This window comes from Polyodon spathula, chromosome 1, assembly GCF_017654505.1.
Source record: "Polyodon spathula isolate WHYD16114869_AA chromosome 1, ASM1765450v1, whole genome shotgun sequence".
NCBI lineage: Eukaryota > Metazoa > Chordata > Actinopteri > Acipenseriformes > Polyodontidae > Polyodon > Polyodon spathula.
Window position 1 is genome coordinate 25,867,610 of NC_054534.1, and position 24,479 is coordinate 25,892,088.

General features: G+C 36.6%; 1 protein-coding gene across 4 annotated transcripts in view; it reads left to right on the plus strand.

Annotated features, from left to right (window-relative positions):
- The window catches only part of LOC121316098 (rho GTPase-activating protein 24-like), a 158,532-nt gene that overhangs the window by 96,884 nt on the left and 37,169 nt on the right, over positions 1-24,479 (plus strand). The window contains exon 1 of one of the 4 annotated variants that reach the window (XM_041250896.1): positions 465-661. The exons of the other annotated variants lie outside the window; for them this stretch is intronic. Coding sequence (XP_041106830.1) covers positions 640-661 — 22 coding nt within the window. The 5' untranslated portion in view covers positions 465-639. Of the gene's footprint in view, positions 1-464; positions 662-24,479 lie in introns of those variants that run through there. 4 annotated transcript variants of the gene reach the window in all.

Sequence of the window (24,479 nt, forward strand, 5' to 3'; positions counted from 1 at the left end):
TTCCCCTACTGGCAATTAATGACAATAACTTAGGGTAACCTAATAGCCTTGATAAGATTACTCAGTGAAAGTGGACACCATTAAAAATCTTTAATCACAATCAGACCGATTCACCACAATGAAACAGATTGTCGTGTCGTAGACGTTGTGTGCTGATTGCATTTATGGACTGAAAGAAGCTTCGCGGGTGAGTAACTTGGCCGCAAGCCACCGTTCAATTATCAGATTTCCAGCTCCTCCGGGACGCATTTGTCTTAGCCAGTGATTTACACAGCACAGTGCCACTTTCTGGAGACAGCCCTCACTCACTCATTCAGATACTCTCCTGCTGTACCACTCATTCACTCACTGGCTCCCTCATTCAATCCTTCCGGGTCTGGGGCAGCGCTACCCTTGTTGTGACCTTGTGGCTGATATTCCATACCTGGTTTTGACAACAAGAGCAGGCAACTAGTAGCAGCAGCAGTTGTACATGGTAACACTTAGAGGTGTTTCCCATTCCTGGGTGAAAGAGTCACTTGGATAATCTGCAGTGGGCAAGCAGATAATGCAAGGAACAGATGCATAGCTGAGCGCAGCCAATTCAGAACAGCAGCCTGTGCTCACACAACCCAGAGAAGGGGCTCCCTTGTGCTCTAAATGGATTATAATCTTAATCAAGGTGAGTGGAATTAGAGTCACTTTTTAGAGAAATTAAAATATATAGGTTTGGTGTTTTGTTGTGTTTTTTTCTTCGGGTTTTCAAGGATTCTGCTAGTGTGCTTAGTTGTATGAGATGTCATACAGTACTATCATACTAAAGTTCTGATTTTCACAGGCATTTGTAGGTTGTTTGATATAGATTACTGTAAACTTGTGTGTTTTTAGATTCTGTCAAATCTTTCTTCATTTTATCTATTATATTTGATGGGCTAGTTTATAGGAATAGACTAAACCAGCCTGAAATATTGAACCAACAATTAGTAAAAACAGAGCTGGTTCTAATAGAGGGAGATCAGTTCCCTATACAAAACAAGAAGGTATTTATAAATGGATGGTCCGTTTGACAATTTGATGTGCATGACCAGACTAACTGCTACAGATCTGAATATTTTCTCACTTGCTAGCATTTATCAAAATGTATGCTAATTGATATGATAAGTATATTTTCAGCTGACTTCCCAAGCTATCAGGCTTGCCTGTGTAAACAAGAATAAAGGCAGACACATTTAGCAGGAAACAAAAGTTACCAGGCGGTGGCTAAAAACCAGAATCTTCCCCAGTGTTGTTCTGGCTACTAAATACTGAGTTTGACTAAAGTAAAGAATGTTCAGAGCATTGAATACTCTACACAATGTAGCACACGTGGTTTGCTAGGCTTTGTTTTAGGTCCCATTTTAAGTATACAGAGTTTTAAGTTGCAGTTTATAGTATATAATAATATTTCATGGTTCTTCTAGTTTAACCGCAGACAGACTATTATACAATTCTACTATGCATGCTAATCAATACTAACAAAGGCGGTGATGTCACTGTCTAATAAAATATTTATATCTTGTAAGTTCAATGCTGATGGTTGATAGTTATATAGAGATACATTTTCCAGGTTTTCTCTAAACTGTGATCTCGTTAAGTATGGGATACGCTGTCCTTCCATTGTGTGATAACTCAGATTTTATGAGATCTAAAAGGGTGGCTTATACTTTGAATGCAAATTAACATCATATTTCATTTTTGTATTAGTTCATGTCAGATTCCACACACTTTCACACACATCTCTAATTCATATTCATCAGGTTTGAAAAGTTTACACAACAGGTAAACTTTGGATATTCTGCTTGTCATACAGCCTCAGGTAAATATTTTAGATAACAATGTCACTACAATATAAAAGTTGAATTAACATGAAACAAACTATCTACTTACACATTATGCCAGGTATATCCACATTTCAAACACAGTATGGGATCTGTTTTAATCATTCAAACATGCCCTGCTAATGTTTTTACCCAGGGGGGAATTATTGACCCCTTTATTAAATCACTAAATGCAATACAAAATTGAAATACAGTTGTGAATAGGATGGCTGGTGGTGACGTCAGGCTAGGAAATTAATGCAACACAACAGCAGCAGACTGGGGTATGAAAAGTGCTGTGGCGCATTTTTAAAAATAAACCAAATAAAGGGGTTACACAAAACAAAAGACCTTCTCAAAACAAAAGGCACAAGGGCCAAAACAAATAAACTGACCATGGAACAAAGAAGTATCGTGCTGGTTTAAACTAGCATGTTCAGCAATAGTTTACTTTCAGTCTCTGTTTCTTACTTGTTTCTTTCCTCCTATGGACAACCCACTGTGTGTAGCCAAAGCTGCAGGTATTTTATATTATGGCCGAGGGATTAATTGGATATTAATTATCTTGTTAACCCCTCAGCCATAGTCTGCACGAGTTTAATAAATATGCATGACTGTCAGCTAATTCAGTAGTTACTAGCCGACAGTCAAACATTCTCACGAGGTATTAAAATACAAAGCAATAATAAACAATGGGGGATGGCACCTTACTTGTCCTGCCAAACACAATACATAATAAAATACAAAACATAATATACACGGGCGGGGAGTACCCAGTCACAGCAATACAATAAGAACAGGTCTATATTAGGTTATAAGGTGGCATTATTAAGACCCATTAACGTTTGTAGATTATTAATATCGATGGACCTTATTGACGGCTCAGTCACTTTGCCCTGACACTCTCCTGCCTATATCAGCAAGATGCATCATGTGTTTGAAGAGGTACTGGTAACTATGTCAGCCGTCTTTTTGCAAAAGCTAATAATCTGTACAATGTAAAACCAAATGTTAAAGAATTTAACATGAACCTTATAAAACAGGTATGTATTGTTTATTTTAATTGTTGAGAATATAACAAAATGACTGTGCAAAGTATATAAATACTAAAATGTGTTTAAAATCTGTTGCATAAAATGTATGTTTAAACGTGGTTTACAGTGTTACAGTATTCAAGCTATCTGCACCTCATTTACAGCCATCCATGTAAAATCTCAAGGCATTAATTTGATATTGGTGGAATAAATCCCTGCCCCATAGCAACCCAGAACTGTGCAATCATACCACAGCCTCTAATACAGGAACTGCAAATAGAACAGAAATCACCTCCAGTAGCAGCGTCCATTTTTGATCTAGTCTTGAATAATTTTAAATTTCAAAAATGTCATTGACTTTCAGAAAGACAGGGAAGAGGTGTATCAAAACTAAATGTGAAACCGCGCACACACTTCTTTACACTGTATTATACAGGTAATGTGGAGGGGGTTTCATATGTTGATTTGATTAAGGCAGCAAAATAAAAATAAAAATCTCCTCATCCACTCTGGTTATTGCATGAATTTGTATTAGCAGAATTTTATTTGACTAAATAAATGTTAATTGAATAGGTCCCATGGTGATGCTGGGCATTTATAGTGGGTATTTAGATCACTATAATACGCAACGAATAGGGGTTAATTAGGCTCTGTTTGATCACACAAATAAAACAGTATTACAGTACATTTTAGCATACTCCCATAGAAATACTGTAAATCATCTACTGTATATAGTCGATCATGTGTGTTTTCTATATCATCCTCTATTGTTTCTGCTTAGATCAGTATTTACCAGGCTTACACTGTGTGACATTAAAGGGTTACAAAATGTTTAAACTTTATGTAAACCCACACAAACTAGTGTTTAGCAAGGTTTACTCCATTGCAAACTATTGTGCAGACATGATGTTTACTAAAGGTTTACACATGTTTGTAAACCCTGTAGTTATTTGTGTCTATTTGGACATGATGTTTACAAATGTGTAAAATGATGCAAGTAGAACTGCAGTTAAGTTAGTAAACCTTTTATACAGTGCAATTTGCTAATCATACTGTAGTCTGATTTCAGTTCATACCATTACAGAGCATGTATAAGTTTCGCCTATTCCCTAATCGCAAATTCCAAACCTGTGGGGTGTAACATGAACAAAGGGATCTGTCAGGTTAATTCTATCATCATTTTAGGCTGAACATACAGTTAACACTGAGTTTACAAACCATGCTTATTGGATGAACCCCTAAAATCAGAAACCGTATGTTTGTGATACTACATATTTAGGTATTTAAGATTTCCAGGGAATTTACATTTAAGGGGTAAAAAAGCTACATTGAGATGAATCCTTGACCTCCAGCCTTTCAATCCAGACCTGGCAATGAGATGTGGGACCTTGTGATCATTGATGCCAGGTAGACAGCACAGCAGTGCATCAGTCCCTGTCTATTGACAGCTCATGATTTTGAGGTTAAATGCACACTTGGCAGCCCTTATTGACAAGCTGAACCATCATTTCTTTTAACAATTATTTTGACAAATCTGTGGCTGTGTAAGAAAAAAAAAATGCAGCTGTCATCTAGACAAATGACAAAAGGTTCCACTTGAAGCAGACTCTCTCTCTTCTTCTGTCTCTTTTTTTCCTTTGCTTTTCTGTTTCGTTTTTTTCTAAACTAACTACCTGGGCTTAAATACCCTTTGCTAAATCTAATGTGTCATTTAAAAGTCAGTAAGAAATGTAATTGGAGTTTAGTGGGCCATTTGAATTGCACATTTGGCTGCAAAACTGCTGACTCCAAGGGATCGATCAAAGAGCGATGCTCCAGATGATGCCATTAAAGCCGTATTTTTCACATTTATCTGATCGTGTAGGCGTGCTGATGGGGTATCAATTGAAAAATCAAGTGCTGTATGGCTCTTTGAGCACTAGTCCGGTGGAACTAAACCCTATTCTTTATTGAATAGTTTATAATATAAGTTTTAAACAGGTCTTTCTGTTGAGCTAAGGTTATATCTATGCAGGTGATAAGTATCCTTTTAGAAGTCTGCCATTAAAAATTGTAATACCGAGGATCATTGATGAAGATACCACTTGAGATTTCTAATAGCAGCAAATACATGTTGCACGCTTCTTTTATAAACTGGACTTTCCTGATGCATTCAAACCAAACACAGAAGCGCTATTGTAGATAAGATATAGCCATTTTTTTCAAAACACTGGAGAGGTGTCAGACAGAATCACAATTCTCATTTTTCTAAAGAAATTGGGGTCAAGTTCAGTACAGCTATGGCCATAAGTTATGCATCACCCAGTAGAATTATATCTAAATTTGCTTCATAAAGTTGAATGAAACCTGCTGAATAATGAATAATGTTATGTTAACATACTAAATTACATACTGCTTTGTTGTTTGCATATACTTACTGTACTACTATTATGGCTTCTGGTAGACTTTTGCAATATCATTTTGGAGTTTCTTTCGTTACATGATGTTTAATAAAAGAACTGAATTATGTTCATATAGTTTTTTTTTTTTTTAATTCTAGGTGCTGGTCCATAACGTTTGGCCATATCTGTAGATTGTTGAAATGAATGTTCTAAATTGCCTAAAACTTTAAGAAAATAATCTAAAGATCTAATACCACATAGAAGTCACCATCCTTCTTAATTTCCAGTCGTATTTACTGAATGTATTTATTGCTTGGTTGCCAGTAACAGCGCCTGATTGTAAATTCACAGACCATTGCTGCTTCTTTGCCGCACTGAGCATGTTACAGAGACATATGCTTTGATGCACAATTAACAAATTGGAACTGTGAGGCTTCAGTGGATTCTTCTGATGATATCGACCCTTCCCTATTAGTGCCACATGTTCAATCCACTAGACAGTATAAGGCATGAGAGTTGTGATCGTCTCAGTCCAGATCCTGATGCACATATGCTCAAGTCAAGGAACCATCAGCACAGTGCAACTCAAGGGCACACATACTGTTTATTGACATTCATTGGCAGACACACAAACATTTCAACTACTGGATAGGTCTAAAGCACCATACCAAGCCAGCTTTGCTTTTTCAGCGGTGTCCATTAGTGTATAATGCACGATTTACACAGCTTCATAAAGCAAGCAGGGTGTAGAAACCTACCCACATTCCTAATTGCTGCATGGATAAAAAACAAATAACCAAAGCACCAAATTAATAAAAATAAATAAAGAAATGTGTAAACTTGTAGCTTTCAGATCGTACCAATAAAATAGAGAGCATACCCTAACACCTTCTGTTGAAGTAATTTGCATCCAGTATAAGTTTATCATTTAACAGTGGGAATGTAGATGAACTCCAGTACTGGTTTGTGAAATGTAAAACGCTTAATGAGTTTAATGGAATTGGATGCAGATTGTTATACCATGCCTGTATACTGGTTTGTCAGAGGCTTTCATCAGGCATGCAGTATACAACTGCTGAAGCAGTACGGACATCTCCCATAGTCATAGATAATAAAGTATAATTAACTAATGCTTTACACTGGCTCTTATTCAAAATCATTAGAGTGCCTCATCTTTCTGCAGACAATCTTAAATCATTGTACAGATGGTGTACTGGTTGCTTTGGCACTTGGTGCATGGTTACACACTGTCTGTGTCTCTTGTACCTTACCCTATGTTTCTTGTCAAAACTGTTTCATTTATCTTTGCTGTCTGTGGTTTGAATATTTAATTAGTGCTTTGATTGAGAATGTGTTATACAGCATGTTTCTTTTCTTCAGCTTGTGAATTGATCAGGGTTGCCAATAAAGTGCAATTAATGTCATGACCAATAGCTACCTTCTGAGATAGTACAGATTTACTTTAGGCTTGAGCAGCAACACAGTGCACCTTTAATTAGAGTTAATTGAAATAAATGGGTGACACAAGGTTAAAGCCTTGTTAGTTGACCAACACTTGACCGTTAGGTGAACTCCAAGATTGAGTGACAGCAAACTCCCTCTTTTGGTGTTGGTGTGTAGTTCACACTTGCGTGAAGGTGACAGCTTTTGCTTCTCTCACTTTTGTTTGGAATATTGATTTCCAGTTTCAAACCCATAACTCAAGGGCTTGAAGGCTTCAGCTGCACCAGAATAAAAATGTGTCTTGTTTCTGTCTTTGTCCTTTAGAAATATCAAGCCTAGAAGCTTGAGAAGTTAGCTTTGCCGGTGATTAGCTCATGAGGGATATTAAGGAGTGAGTCTGGGAGCCAGACAGATGCTATGAATTGTAATATGCTTCTTACAGTGCTGTATAATAGAGTATAAAATAAGTTATAGACTGTATATTCAATATGACAAAGACATAAAATTTCTTTCCCCCATAATTCAAGGACATATATATATATATATATATATATATATATATATATATATATATATATATATATATATATATATACAGTGTGTGACTGTATTTGACAGAGTACAACATTCGATTCTTATTAAATCATACTATACAGCTTTATATTCACTCATTTCAGATTTTCAATCTATTTTCTTGTTATATTTTGCAACCAGTTTTCCAATACAGATTGAAAAATATTCTGCAAGCCAAACCTACAAGATAGAGATTAATTATACTTCTGTTAAATTAAATTGAGGAATTTTTGTACAGAACATATTCTGCCCACTGTTTTTTTGTAACATATACTGTAGAATGACTTGCTGCTACTGCTGAACCATAAAACATAGAAAACGTATAGCAAGAATTAATCTGAGGTGGCTTAAGGTCTCCATACACCAGACGCGATGCGATGTCTTAATTGACAACGAGACACAGAGGCGAAGCAACAGGTTTCAAAACTGCCAGATCTATACTACTGTTCAAAATTGCTATTGACAAAACTATGCTCAAGTACATATTCGTCAACATGCTGTGGAAATTCAGAGTGTCTTCTCTGACTGTATTTCAACACATATGGCAATAGATCATACACACCAGGCTTATCCAGTTCATTCAAAATTGACTCCTATATATTATCGTTCAAATATGTATCTTTATAATTGTGATGCCCATTGACATAAAGCTCTGGGTATTTTTTCACGACACGTATTGTTTCCTTTGTCATTCTGCTTCACCCTGCTGGATCACGTGCATTAAAGCTGTTCTCTGATTGCTCAATGCCTTAGTTGACGCGCATCAAATAAAAAGGATTCAGTTTATTTCGCGTCGCTTCAGTGCCGCTCCTGCGTCGCCTGTGGTGTGAAAGATACTTATTAAAAGTATATGTTCATTTTGTTGCATCGCTGCAGTTTCACTTGCTGTATCATGTCTGGTGTGTTAGCTTAAATAATGTCTCTTTTTCCCCCTGCAATAAACCTTGTCTGGTATGCAGACAGGTGACTTTCCAAGAAAACTCCCACCTGCTTACTGTTCTTACTCCTTTGGGTTTAAGTGTTCATGTTAAATACCTTTCAGACATAAATTAGCCAGAATTAATCTCTTGGGATGTCACTGTGGTTCAGTGTATTGGGACATAGTCAAAGAACATCAGCAATCCTGGTATTGCTATGTAGTTATTAGGTTGTCCTGAATGGGACACACACAGGCAACCCTGTGGCATGCAGGGTGCCACTCTGCCTACTTCTGTAACACCCTCACAAATGAAATCCCAATGTAGCTGGTATTATTCACAGTCCAGACACCAGGGATTATCACAAACTCTGTGCCTTGCATTCTAATATGATTAAAGGTGTGATCAAAGTTAAAAAAAACATTTCCTTCCTTCAATTTGCATAGGAACGTTCTTGTTAGTGTTTTCATTTTTACTATGACTCAAGCTACTTCTTATGTTACAGGTAATAGGACTCTCCTGGCCTATGGTCAGCAGATGATGTCCTATTAGTGGTAACACAGGAAGTGAAACTGTTGCATTGTGACAGGGGAAAAAACTGTTTACTGTACTACGACTGAAAATAAAGTTTAAAGATCAACAGCAGACCAGCAGTTTTGGTATGAGGGTCTTTCAAGACTTCAAGGTGTATTAGAAAATGGACTGGAGATGTCCTTTTAGATGTTTGCTCAGTAAGAGCTCCCTAATCTGCCAAAGGACCTCAAATGAAAATATATAAATACAGTATTCATTAATATAATTTGCCTTTTTGCTGCTGGAAAGAAAATCTCCATTTTAGTACACGACCTGTGAATGTTGCTTCCTCGCTGCCCTATACGTTCGGTATATCTATTTAAATGTAGTATAGCAAATAATGTTACAAAAAATGACAAGCTGTAGAATTCAAACAACTGGATGCAGACTGATTACTATCAGCAACTTTATTTCAGCATATCCTAATAACAAGCACTGTTCTCTCACCCCTAACAAAGCATTAACACATGTTAGTTACTAGATGCTGTTAATTAATACAACTTGTACTGGATTACTAGATGTTATAATTACTAAAACTTCAGGACATTTGACGGCACGAGACGGGCCTTACCAGATGATCAAGCCCTCTTCTTCAGGTTTATTGCTCAAGTAATTCCCCTTATCATAGATTTGTTCAACTTCATGAAATTTGTACCAGAAATTAATTAATATTACAAGAGGAATCCTTAGTTAAAAATCTCATTATTTGCTTGTTTACAGAGATTTAAAGAGATAATGAGTGTACCTTTTCTTGCTAAAATGTTACTATTAAATAAGAACTAAAACAGTAGGGACATTTTTTGGAAAAAAACAAAGTAATGCCAATGCAAAGTTTGACTGTGCAACTTTAGAACATAAGAACATAAGAAAGTTTACAAACGAGAGGAGGCCATTCGGCCCATCTTGCTCGTTTGGTTGTTAGTAGCTTATTGATCCCAAAATCTCATCAAGCAGCTTCTTGAAGGATCCCAGGGTGTCAGCTTCAACAACATTACTGGGGAGTTGATTCCAGACCCTCACAATTCTCTGTGTAAAAAAGTGTCTCCTATTTTCTGTTCTGAATGCCCCTTTTTCTAAACTCCATTTGTGACCCCTGGTCCTTGTTTCTTTTTTCAGGCTGAAAAAGTCCCTTGCGTCGACACTGTCAATACCTTTTAGAATTTTGAATGCTTGAATTAGGTCGCCACGTAGTCTTCTTTGTTCAAGACTGAACAGATTCAATTCTTTTAGCCTGTCTGCATATGACATGCCTTTTAAGCCCGGAATAATTCTGGTCGCTCTTCTTTGCACTCTTTCTAGAGCAGCAATATCTTTTTTATAGCGAGGTGACCAGAACTGCACACAATATTCAAGATGAGGTCTTACAAGTGCATTGTACAGTTTTAACATTACTTCCCTTGATTTAAATTCAACACTTTTCACAATGTATCCGAGTATCTTGTTAGCCTTTTTTATAGCTTCCCCACATTGCCTAGATGAAGACATTTCTGAGTCAACAAAAACTCCTAGGTCTTTTTCATAGATTCCTTCTCCAATTTCAATATCTCCCATATGATATTTATAATGTACATTTTTATTTCCTGCGTGCAGTACCTTACACTTTTCTCTATTAAATGTCATTATCATTTTGAATGACCTTTGCTGCTGCAACAGTGTTTGCCACTCCTCCTACTTTTGTGTCGTCTGCAAATTTAACAAGTTTGCTTACTATACCAGAATCTAAATCATTAATGTAGATTAGGAATAGCAGAGGACCTAATACTGATCCCTGTGGTACACCGCTGGTTACCACACTCCATTCTGAGGTTTTTCCTCTAATCAGTACTTTCTGTTTTCTACATGTTAACCACTCCCTAATCCATGTACATGTGTTTCCTTGAATCCCAACTGCGTTCAGTTTGAGAATTAATCTTTTGTGCGGGACTTTGTCAAAAGCTTTCTGGAAATCTAAATAAACCATGTCATATGCTTTGCAATTATCCATTATCGATGTTGCATCCTCAAAAAAATCAAGCAAGTTAGTTAGGCACGATCTCCCTTTCCTAAAACCATGTTGACTGTCTCCCAGTACCCTGTTACCATATAGGTAATTTTCCATTTTGGATCTTATTATAGTTTCCATAAGTTTGCATATAATAGAAGTCAGGCTTACTGGTCTGTAGTTACCTGGTTCAGTTTTGTTTCCCTTTTTGTGGATCGGTATTACGTTTGCAATTTTCCAGTCTGTCGGTACCACCCCTGTGTCAAGAGACTGCTGCATGATCTTGGTTAGCGGTTTGTAAATTACTTCTTTCATTTCTTTGAGTACTACTGGGAGGATCTCATCCGGAGAGCTTTAAGGAGAGCAGTGAAAATTGAACTAAAGCTAATTCAAGTTAAGAGGCGGTGGTGGGGTTGCATGTTTTGATTAGCTTGGTGTTGGGGAAGGAGCGGTTTGCTGTATAGAGGAAAAATAATGTATCTTTAATTACCAGGATGCAAATTTGTACACACTGTAAACATTTTATTCATGCAGTACAGTACTTTTATTTCAGTCAAATATCTTTAACTGGATATTGTTGTAAAGGGACAGTCCACGTCATATTTGCTCTTTCTGCAACTGACAATGGGTCTTGATTACTAATGACAGAATTCAGTTTACATTCTTGCTATACGGAAAGATTACATGTTCATGTTGCACAAAATAAAACAATCAGTTTCTGAATCACATCTATTTCAGAGGTAATCAGTGTTACAGAGACTAGCTAAATAGCTTGAGGGTTTATACTGAATATTTTGTATTCAAATTGCATCCAATTACCTGGAGAAAGCACCATCCCAGATTAGTAATGAGTGTTCACCATCTTATCTATCTTTATAAGATTTGCATTGCATGGTGGATCGCGGTTGTCCTTTCTCATTTGTCTCTTCATGTGTTTTAACACTGAAGCACAGCTGCTGGAAAAGGGTTTGCAGTGTTTTTGAAAACTTTGTATTCAGCAAGAAGAGGAAGGAACAGCAAAATACATGAAGTGCAGATTCGATGTTTGTGGGCCACATTCAAAAAGCTTTGAATGCTTTTTATAAGTCTCTATTTGATGGATTAAGTAAAGTGTACGCATAAATCCTTTCAAGTCTGTTTTTAAAGAAATCAACATCAGTTCTCAGTACACAGTGGCTTGCGAAAGTATTGACCCCCCCCTTGGCATTTTTCCTATTTTGTTGCCTTACAACCTGGAATTAAAATGGATTTTTATTTGGATTTCATGTAATGGACATACACAAAATAGCCCAAATTGATGAAGTGAAATGAAAAAAATAACTTGTTTCAAAAAATTCTAAAAAATAAATAACGGAAAAGTGGTGCGTGCATATGTATTCACCACCTTTGCTATTAAGCCTCTAAATAAGATCTGGTGCAACCAGTTACCTTCAGAAGTCACATAATTAGTTAAATAAAGTCCACCTTTGTGCAATCTAAGTGTCATGTGATCTGTCACATGATCCCAGTATATATACACCTGTTCTGAAAGGCCCCAGAGTCTGCAACACCACTAAGCAAGGGGCACCACCAAGCAAGCATCACCATGAAGACCAAGGAGCTCTCCAAACAGGTCAGGGACAAAATTGTGGAGAAGTACAGATCAGGGTTGGGTTATAAAAAAATATCAGAAACTTTGAACACCCCATTAAAGCCATTATTAAAAAATGGAAAGAATATGGCACCACATCAAACCTGGCAAGAGAGGGCCGCCCACCAAAACTCACAGACCAGCCAAGGAGGGCATTAATCAGAGAGGCAACAAAGAGACCAAAGATAACCCTGAAGGAGCTGCAAAGCTCCACAGCGGAGATTGGAGTATCTGTCCATAGGACCACTTTAAGCCGTACACTCCACAGAGCTGGGCTTTACAGAAGAGTGGCCAGAAAAAAGCCATTGCTTAAAGAAAAAAATAAGCAAACACATTTGGTGTTCGCCAAAAGGCATGTGGGAGACTCCCCAAACATATGGAAGAAGGTACTCTGGTCAGATGAGACTAAAATTGAGCTTTTTGGCCATCAAGGAAAATGCTATGTCTGGCACAAACCCAACACCTCTCATCACCCCGAGAACACCATCCCCACAGTGAAGCATGGTGGTGGCAGCATCATGCTGTGGGGATGTTTTTCATCGGCAGGGACTGGGAAACTGGTCAGAATTGAAGGAATGATGGATGGCGCTAAATACAGGGAACTTCTTGAGGGAAACCTGTTTCAGTCTTCCAGAGATTTGAGACTGGGACAGAGGTTCTCCTTCCAGCAGGACAATGACCCTAAGCATACTGCTAAAGCAACACTCGAGTGGTTTAAGGGGAAACATTTAAATGTCTTGGAATGGCCTAGTTGAAGCCCAGACCTCAATCCAATTGAGAATCTGTGATATGACTTAAAGATTGCTGTACACCAGCGGAACCCATCCAACTTGAAGGAGCTGGAACAGTTTTGCCTTGAAGAATGGGCAAAAATCCCAGTGGCTAGATGTGCCAAGCTTATAGATACATACCTCAAGAGACTTGCAGCTGTAATTGCTGCAAAAGGTGGCTCTACAAAGTATTAACTTTGGGGGGGTGAATACTTATGCATGCTCAAGTTTTCTGTTTTTTTGTCTTATTTCTTGTTTGTTTTACAATAAAAAATATTTTGCATCTTCAAGGTGGTAGGCATGTTGTGTAAATCAAATGATACAAACCCCCAAAAAATCAATTTTAATTCCAGGTTGTAAGGCAACAAAATAGTAAAAATGCCAAGGGGGGTCAATACTTTCGCAAGCCACTGTAATGTAAAGCTTTGTGAATTAGACGCTGTGCTTCTATCTGTAATCATGCAAATGGTATAGTTTGTTCAATATTCTGTCTTGTATTTGTTTTATTTATTGGGGTTGTTTTAGAAATGATTTACCCATGGCAGTGATTTTACCAGATGGGCATGCGTTGTATTTGATATTTCTTAAAATGCAAAAGAAAAAAAATGTATAGTGCACAATGCTATAAACTTATCAACAAATTAGTTCACAGTACTCCTTGACAAATACAAATAGTGCTGTATCTTGTGTAACAGTAGGAAAAACAATTAAGCTATTGGAATGTGAAACAACTATAGCAACAAGTAACACCGTGTAACAAAATTTTTTATTTTTTTTTGTTCCTGGGTAGTAAGTATATTTCCTAATTGCTTATGCCTCAAAAGTATAGAAAATGGCTATTATTCCCCACAAACTTTGCTTTTGTGACCAGGACAGTGATATTTCAAAATATCACTATTTCCAATGGAAAAACGGGCCAATGTGTGTCTTTTTGTTTACATAAAGTCAGAAAAAAACAACGTATGAATCCAAATTAACATGTATTTATACTAAAGTAATACAAAAATGACTACAAAAGATTTAGAAGTGAGTAGTTTTTCAAGATTTACGATTATACTGTATTTATTGATTCATATGTTGTTTTTTTCTGACTTTATGTGAACGAAAAGACACACATTTGCCTGTTTTCCCAATGGAAATAGTGATATTTTGAAATATCACTGTCCTGGTCACAAAAGCAAAGTTTGTGGGGAAAAATAGCCATTTTCTATACTTTTGAGGCATAAGCAATTAGGAAATAACACTTACTACCCAGGAACAAAAATTGTTTTACATAGTGTAATCATATTCCTTCTCTCTCGCACTCTCTCTTTTAAAAGAGCTTGTGAACTTTAATTCGAAACAGGAATATCTGATGTGATTCTCAAGCTGTTTAGCTCTGAAACCGGTGTGCGCTGCAGCATGCAGTGCCCATGGGGCCTGGGGAGCAGCTTTGCATTTCACTCACACTGTTCTTGGGTCTTAAGGTTCGATTGGGTCTGGTAATCTGTTTTACTGCTTTTGAGTTTGAAAAAAAGCATAATAAATCAAATGAAATAACAGCACAACAGCTAACACTATTGACTGACAGAGGTCTTTTTAGTGGGAGCTGTAGGAGGGTACTTCTTGACACAGAGAACACATTGAACATACTTCTAGCTAGTTATCACAGCTCCAATACACTCATGCAACTATGTTGTTAGTTTATTATTTAACACACATTGGTCCATTACCATGATGTGTTTCTTTCTAATTTACATACAAGGTTTTGGATTTGATAATCCACCCGAGAACTACAGGGCCTTGACCATAATAGCAGAGCTACGCGCTGTCATCTGTTGGCAGACTCCTAGATAGACACTAAAATGTTAGTGCAATCTTTTAGTACAGAATTGGGATGCAACATCCAGTGATCTCCTCTCCCATTTTAATATAGTTTAAAAAAAAAAATCTCTCAAGGATTAAACAAAAACAAAAAACCAAAAAAATCACCACAATGGGTTGTCAATAGCGACAGCAGTCTGTCATGAGCTAATTTATTCCCTTGAGGTCAGATTCAGAGCAGAAGCAGAAAATAATAGGTGGCTCTGACTCTTATGTCTATGAAGACATTTTTGGCTTATAGATGTCTATCTCAAATAATATTAACAAGAAAATATCAAAAAGTTAAAAAAAAAAAAATTTGGAAATGTACTCTGAAGCTACTTTTTCCTGTTTATATTATCTCATATACAGAAGGGCAATGATCTGAGTACAATTTTTTGTATGATATATTTCTCTACATTATAACAAATAATTTCTTTAAGCCTCCTTCGAGGACTCACATCCAAGTTCAGAACAGACACAGTTCTGTTTCGGTTCTTGCAATGAAAAAAGATAAGGGACATGAGATGAGATAAGAAGGACTATTTACCTCCATGTGACTCTGTCTTTGTGACTACCATTCATTCTACTGATAGATACATCATAATTTAAAAAGGAATAAGCTATTGCCTGTTTATCTTGCTGTAGCACAATAATAAATTCCTTCTAACTTGCTGACTGCATACGTTACTTGGCATATGCGAACAAAACTCCTTATGGGGAAAAATAAATAGTCCTGTTTACTCCATCATATTAAGCAGCCCTGACATAAATCTGGTGAAATGTATTTTCTTTATAAACATTGAAGCAACAGGAAAACAGTAATCTGCCTGCTGATCTCTTGTACATTTAACATTACGGGACATGTAAAAATATGTAAGAGTTAAAAATAGGTTTTATTACAGGATAGGTCTGTTTGTTTACATTTACAGTTACTTTACAGAGAAAAGTAACAATATGAGATTAACAAAGTTTAATACACTCAGCGAAGTACACTGAGATAGATTGAAATCATACAGGTGTTTTCTCCAGGTGTGTGTGTTTGTAAACTCAAAATGGGCACAACACTTCTAGTTTTCTAATGGTAGTTAGTAGAGTACAAATTGAAATAGGAACATTGTGAGAAACATTTTAATGATGACCAATGTTAAGTATTTTGTTACAGCGTGTTAAAAGCACATGCATTGAATTACTGATATCTCCGATGAGATTTGAGAAACAGTAGTTGACTTCAATTTCATAAGCATCACTGTCAAGCAAATGTTCTCACTGAAGCATTGCATTCCTTTTCTTTATATAAGCCTGTCTGTTTAACTGTATTTCCTCTCACGACATAACTAGATGGAAACGAGATCCCATGTGAGTAGTATTTAATTTGTATTTATTTGTTTAACAATATCTATATGGCAAGACCTCTAAACATTGGCACAGTAAAACAGATCCTAAGCATTTAAAAGGAAGTTTATGATTAAAAAATTTATGATTCAAATACTTTCCTGAACTCATGCAGCTAATACTGTATTCTCAGGGCTGTTCTCAGTGCAGTGGTAGCACACTATTGACTGTAAGACAGACACCACATGATCAATAGTGACACTGAATTGTTCTGTCAATGCTCACAGCCATTATCTATATTGACATGTATATGGAAAAATAAAGTTTTCTTTAAAGCGAAAAAAAAGTGTTCCACTTTCTGGGCCACTAGATCCATGGAGAAGAGACTTGACCTGAGGCTGCCTACTCTCATTGTTAATGATAAGCACTCCACTGTTTTATTTTCAAAGGGTATGAAGTCTTAAGTGGAAGAAGGCTTCTTGCTAAATGGAAAACTTATTGACTTTAATTTAGAAAATCAATTCCCTCACATCATTGTAATTGTACAAGTTCTCGCTGATGAAGATAGTTTACAGTGTTGAAAGCAGTGTTTTTAGCTTGCAGTTCTCTATACCCTCACTTGCACATTTACAGTACAGTGGGAGAATGGATTAAACATGTGTTTATTGTATTAGTATTGAGGGAAGTAAATTCATGTTCTATTAGTTGTCTTCTAACAAAACGGTGGATTTGTATGCTTTGTCTGATTTATACCATGAGAATTTGCACAGTAATAGTTCCATTGACTGTAAACATCTACCATGGTAGAAAATAAATAATCTCAATTTCATTTTTGAACAGTAATTGATAATTAAATGTATCGACGGTGTTGCCAGATTACCGCTTGACACCATGTACTGATGAAAAATATAGTAAAATAGATAAAATCTTGACCCTTTAACCTTTACAGTTAACAATTTGCTTTTATGTGTCCATCTTTCAGTATAGAGAAATATATTACAATGTATAAATGTGTCAAAAATGCCTACGACAACACATGTGCTTTTTATTAAGATAGCCAACATGGAAAAAGCCTGCCCATGGTTTGCATCAGGTGTCATGGTCGGCAGAATCCCCTTGAACCCTGCTGAGTGTGGAGGATCACAACTAGATTAAAGGCGGGTGTTCACAGTGATTGGCAAAAGGAAAGCAGATAAGCTGTTTATGGTAGACTGTATGGATTGACTTTCTCCATAGGCCTTCAAACAAATACAGATAAAGGGAAATCAATGCATCCATTAGCCAGAGTTACATTCTTCCCTTGATCTCGATCTCAGCTTGAATTTAACATCTGCTCTACAAAAGAACAGTAGCCCAAGTGTGTCTATAGATATTATGGCAAGTTACATTTTTTCCCCCTTTTTCAGCATTTATGCTCAAGATATTCATTAATTTACCCCATGCCATTTTTTTGAAGAATGTACACAGGGCTCTAAAATCAATACTTCATGCATTTCTTATCACAGGTTGTTTAATTGACACAAAGCTGACTAGACCTTGGGTTCTATTTTGTGGAGAAGGCAAAGTTTAACCCGTCAGCCCAATGACAAGTATAAACAGGTTGGCTATTTGGAACAAAATATTGTCAATGCTCTTATGGGCCCCCAACAGATAGAAACAATCCCAGACAATAGTTTACTTTGGAATTTTACAGCAATGGGATTTTTAATAGATGTATTCTTCCTGTATCAGCATAACCAACACTTCAACCAGCACCACGTGTCCTTAACCTGCATGAAAACCAGCAAACCACCAGCATACACCAGTGCTAATCAGTGGTGGACTCCACCTTAGGGAAAACAGCATAATACAGCTACAAAATAAAAAAAAAAATAGCAATCCTGTTGTATTTTTCTATCAAAACTCTTATTTCAGGGTGGTGGTTGAAACACACATCTGCATTATTTGTAATATAATCAAATGTATGTCATAGTTGCTTACAGACCTAAGTGCACTGTTAGTATTAGAGGCAGTCTGCCCTTTTTGAGGTTGACCTTATTGTTTGCATGCATGCTGGCATATTATGTTTGGGTACTGAAGGCTATATCACTCATTCAGATTTGATGAAACACAAGTTACTCGACAATGACTGTAGGCTTTGTTTGGGTACTGACATATTATATTTGCCATTAGAAGGATACCTTGGAAAACACTTTTTATGATGCATAGGCATTAAATACTATTCACCATGCAATGACTGAACAGACACCGGTAATGTGAAGTTTATATCACTCTGGGATATGTATGTTAATCAATTCTGCATATCAGAGAAAGGCTGACAATGTGGATTCCGGGAAAAATAAATGTACTTTTTAAGGCATTTGTCAAGCAAATAAATATCTGAAGACTGACTGACTGTGTAGTTATGATTATTTTGAGAACACTGTATTTTCAGAGTACTATTTTATGAACTGATTTTATTAAAAGCAGAGGGTCATAGGTGTGTAAACACAAAGAACAAGGTTTTAGGCAATATGGGAGGAGTGTGGTCATAAAGAGCAAGGTGGGAAATAATAAAGAAGATATTGACTAGTCTTAGAGGTCAAGGTACAAGAAAACAAAGTGACTGGGTCCTGATCAATAAAAAAAAGGTTACAGATTAAGTGGCAATGTTCACAAAAAAGGATTGTTAAAATGATAAATGGGAGGGCATTTTGTAAGGCAGCAGGTTATAAATATCCTGGGGAAAAAAATGCAATGTGCTTCACCATGGTTGAGTTGTTTAGTGTTAATATAGCTAATTTATCTTTTTAATGCACAAAATGCAATCTGTGATTCTATATTGACCTGTCTCACTGTGGTAATGTGTTATTAGATAACAGCATGAACAATGCTGTATGTTCTTCCTCATCTGCTTATTTATTGTAACTTCCTTGCCATTGAATATGCAGACTACATTTGTATATGACATCAATATTGAAACAGCCAAATTAATCCACCTTCACTGTGCAGAATGTTACTGTCAACTCATTTTTAAGACACTGTAACTTAAATACATCTTAGCAGCTGATTGGTTAATACAAACTAAATAAAAATGTACTGTAAATATTTTGAATCGCCTTAAAAGACCAACACTCTGATTGCAAAAGTCATAAATAAAAATAGCACCCTGTTATACTGCTGAAGAACTGATGCAAACCACCTAACACAAATCAGGCTATTAGTATTTCATCTGTAAAATTTGATTGCTAATGGTTCTGGACACCACACTCCCAGGTAGTGATGCTGCTCTTTATTCTGATACCTTTGAGTTTCCTCTAAGAGGAATTTACAGTATTCAGTAGAGTAGACCTGGTGGTGAAATAGGGATTAGTAAAATGTAGCTAGATACTAATAATACATAAGTTCAGGAAAATATAAAGAAGCAATGTGACTTTTATTATGATTCGGGTGATTTTATAAATCAGAAAAGATGTCAATCCACATTTTAATGCACCTTATTTCGTAGCTGCTGGCCTGGTTTGGAGTGATTTGCATTCTGATGGCACAATATGTTAATTCCATCTGTGTACAAGAATGAATTCCTGAATGATGTATGGGAATTCATAGTTAAGCGCATTCCTTGTCAATATGACCTGGCATGAGCTATGTATAGTTCAGAAGTCTTCATAATCTCCATCTGTTAAGTAAAACTGTCCAAAATGTTAATGGATCCACTCCTCAGTGGACTCCATTGGGTTAATTCTCTTGCACTCTGCAGTTGCCCTTTGATCACCTCCCCCATGCGTGGCTCTTTTTGGTGAGGTGCCTTGTGAATTGGAAGCCTCATATGTTCATTGGATTAGGTGTTTTAGGCATTTCTTTCATCTGCTATCATCTGCTGACCAACACAGACACCCTTCTGTCCCATAGTCTCCTTCCAGACTCTCTCCTCCTTATTGACTTTTTTTGTTTTCTACAAAAGTAATTATTGTTCTGTTCATATCAATTATTGTAGTTTATAACTATATTATGTATATGAGGCTGAAATGTGACATTGCTTTACCGACATTTCTAAATTTGTTACAGTAGCAACATTTTAGAAGAAGTACAATAAATATTTTATTTATTTATTTATTTATTTTTACAGAAAAGTTGCTCCTCTGTATTCTTTGACAGACATTATGTGCTTTTGGCCAGATTTCAAGAACAGGTTCTCTTTACAGGCTGTTCTTCATTAAACCTAACTTTTCTGGTATCTCACAGCAGCCCTTGTTCACAATGCTTTACTGTTCTCCTTGTAAAATCACAACTGTATTGTTCTTCACATTTTAACATATATAGTAAATACACTGAAAAAAGTCATCCTGTCAAAAGGGTTGTCTAAATTTCTTATCAAGTTTCTTTGTAGTATTGCTGAATATGATTGAGTACTTAGAGTTATGTATATTATATTATTATAGAGAATATCCATTGTACATAGTTTTTGTTTTAATCTTGGTAAAGAATAATGAATAGATTCTTAGAAAGGTATTTATAAAAGAGTATGGGGTTTTATGCCCCCCCGCCCCCAAAAGAAACCAAAAAAAAAAAAAACCTTTGAAATCAACACTGAGAAATCAATTGTTAGCATTGTTATTATAAAGGGCATAATAGCAGTTAGTCAATGGGGCAAAGCATGTTTTGTTTTGTTGTTAGGGTGTTCTTTAGCACTAGTGTATAATATTTTGTTGTGCACCCCTTCCCACTTGGTTTATGTTAAAGGACCTTTTTTGTTATTTAAAATGTCCAAGACCATTATTCTCATTTTTATACATGATATAGCACATGTTTATCTGATAGCAGTGTTCAAGTAAAAATGTAAACAGTTAAAAATATCAAACACACACTGTGCAATAACAAGGGTCACACTTGTTGTTGTGCTATGGCGCTAGATTCTAGCACCAGGGTACCTCGTACAGCGCCAGCAACATTACATTCTGGCTCCAGTAGACATGTTTATTAATGTATTATATATATAACTATAAAATCATCATCTTCAGTCTTTTTCAATCTACTGCTGGATGAAGGCCTCCCCAAGATTCTTCCACAAAAGCCTGTCTGCTGCAGTCCCTCATCCACATTGTTTCCTAATTTCATCTTGCCATCTTCCTGGAGGTATTCTTCTTCATTCCTTTATGTCTCTTGTGATCCAGTCTAGTATCTCCTGGGTCTAGTGATGGCCTTTTCTTCTTGCTATATGTCTGGCCCACTGCCATTTCATAATAACATGGACTCTTATCCATTCCTTCCTTTTCCTGTCTCTTCTTGTTATTCCCAACATCTTTCCATACTCCGTTGAGTCATTTTTGCATGGAGGGTCCAGGTCTGGCAGCACCGATTTGCTCGAAGACTTTCCTCTTGAGGTATAAGAGTAGTTTCCCTTTCAGATCCATGCTTAATCTTCCAAAGGCACTCCAGCCCATTTTTGCTCTTCTGTTGATTTTGCACATTTGGTTCTCTGTTGCCGAAACTGTCCTCGGTATAAGTACTTATTGACTTCTTGATCCCATTGACTTCAATTGCCTGTGGAGTCGGACATTTTTTGAACATGACTTGAGTCATCCTCAGGTTATTTTTCAAACCTGTTTTGATGCTAGTCTTGTGTAGTTCTTGTATTCTTGTTTGTAATTCTTCTGGGCATGTTGTGTGTGTGTGTGTGTGTGTGTGTGTGTGTGTGTGTGTGTGTGTGTGTGTGGTGTGTATATATATAATATATATATATATATATATATATATATATATATATATATATATATATATATATATATATATATAATTTTATTCCTTAGCAACCACATTTGATGATAGTTTCTCATTGGGTCTGGATTATTCACATGACCCACCCACACTCATCAACAAAACACTAAACTAATTAAAGAGCGGGGGGAGTGGGGCAATAATGCTGCTAATCATTTTTGGGGGGATGGGGGTGTGCTTTGTCAGTGGAAAAAAAAGTGATCTGTTTGTTCAGGCCTACAAACACTGCTGATATAATACAGCACTTCAAAGCCTCTGCAGCTGTGCATCTCTCTATTGTTCAGATTACATTAGAGAGCAGTAGGCGTAACCTTATCCCTCAGGCAGTTTTCAGGCACTCAGGCAGGACCTTGCCATACTACACTTTCTGAGGGGTTAGGCTTATTGTTTGTAGTTACAAGAAGTCAGTGGAGACTCACTTGCTTTAACAGTAATTCCTTAAAGAGACTGGGTGGCTAAGGGTTTTGAAACAAGCATTGACACTGACTGCTGAGCACATGGAAATAGTGAAAAAGGCTCTTCAAAACACGTCCTACTGTGGAGTGATAGGATTTCATCCACAGCTTTTAGAAGGTAAAATCAACTCTAGCTATATATTTTGGTTTCATCATGTCTTGACTTGTCCTGAGGGTTTGGTTGACCAGGGGACTAGAAATGCATGTGATCATGTTCACTGTATAAGCAAACACTATTGGGATCGCCATGGCTTGATTATGAAGAACTGAAAAAACAAAACAAAAACCATTTTTTGTCTGTTTATTTTAAATATAAAATTGTACATGATATTAGTTTGTTATGAATATTGTACAACATCCCAGACTCTAGCTAATAACATTCCCAGTTACCAAGAAACCATTCTAATACATTTGATGTAATGAGAATTGTTTAATTCTAGAAAACAGGATTACCTTTGCTTCCTGGCACTATAAGTGATTCACTAATAGGAATGCAAAAAATATATACAGTAGATAAATAAGTAACAAATCATTATACAAAAATAATAATTAATTTTAGTGTAGTAATTGTACGGATTTGTATCAGATAAATTAGATATCTGAGCTGTCTTCTGCATTTAATACAATAGCTTTTGCTTTTAGTAGGCAGCCTGATTAGCCACCAGAATTAATTAACTGCAGTCTGCCATTTGTTTTCTTTTTCATGACATGCTGCTAAACATGTGTCTTATTTACACATAGTAAATGAGAACCAAACTGCCCACCCATGTTGAAAAGAGATGAGACACAGTTTTCAAAGTACCTGCAGCAGATAGAAATGTAGAAAGGACCCCATGCAGTAGAGCTCTGAACAAACAGAAGGAAGGGATTTACGACTGTCCCCTTGGTGACACTGCCATAGAGAACCAGACTCTTTTTACCCACGGATATGTGTAATTGTGTTCTTGTGAGATAGTAAACTTGTCTCGCTTACCTGAAGTGCTCATTATCCTTGCAATAAGTCAGATCTACAGGAAGGCTGTTAAGCATGCCAGCAAAACCACTACTTAGACATTTAAATGTACTAGGCAAACCTTAAGGGCAGTACTTTGAACAGCTTGAAATGTCAACTCAATATCCAATAGGGATGTGCTAAAAGTGTCATTGCTATTGCAGCACGGTCCCTTAACGAAGACCATCAAAGTTAATTAAAATGTTCTTAATGAAAAGATGGTCAGAGCTGTTATTAGGACAAAGCTAAATTCTGGTCATACATTGTTGGCAGAAGGTGGACAACAGGAGTCAATAAGCCTGCAAAACATGCTAAAGTCTTGTTGTGGAGGGGAATGTAGATAAGCTTAATCTACATTCTCCTTTGGTAGGTTCACCGGGGCTGCTGTCTGCAAATGAACAAACACTAACTTGAATGCTGCAGTCTCTCTGTCTCTGTTTGTTTTTCATAATGACAGATTTAACATCAGAAACCCTAAAAGTCCTCCAAATGATCCTCGTCATGTCAATAAATAATAAACTGCAGACCTAACCAAGTGTCTGTACAGATAAAATGTTTTATTTGAGGTTTTGTTTGAATTAGATATTTTCAATCACCAACATTCTCTTAACATATTGTTTTATTGGAGCAAACAAGTGATCCATGTACTCAGAAACAAAAGATAAAGAACCTATTTAAAACAAGGCGACAGAAAAAGGTTTTCAAAGGTGGATAGGAAAGTTTCAATACTAGCAATAAACTACTCAAAGAACTACGCAATAGTTTAGTTGCTCATCTTTGAAACTAAGTTGGTTCTTGCCACTTTAATACCATTACACTGACCCCAGAGATGTACCTTACTCAGCTCAATCCAGCCGGTTGTCATGCTGATGCACTGGGGAGAACGCACTGTGGTTGATCCCTGGAGACAGCATCACAGCCGTTGTGTGTGCTCATGCACTGGGGAGGCAAAATAAGCTGAT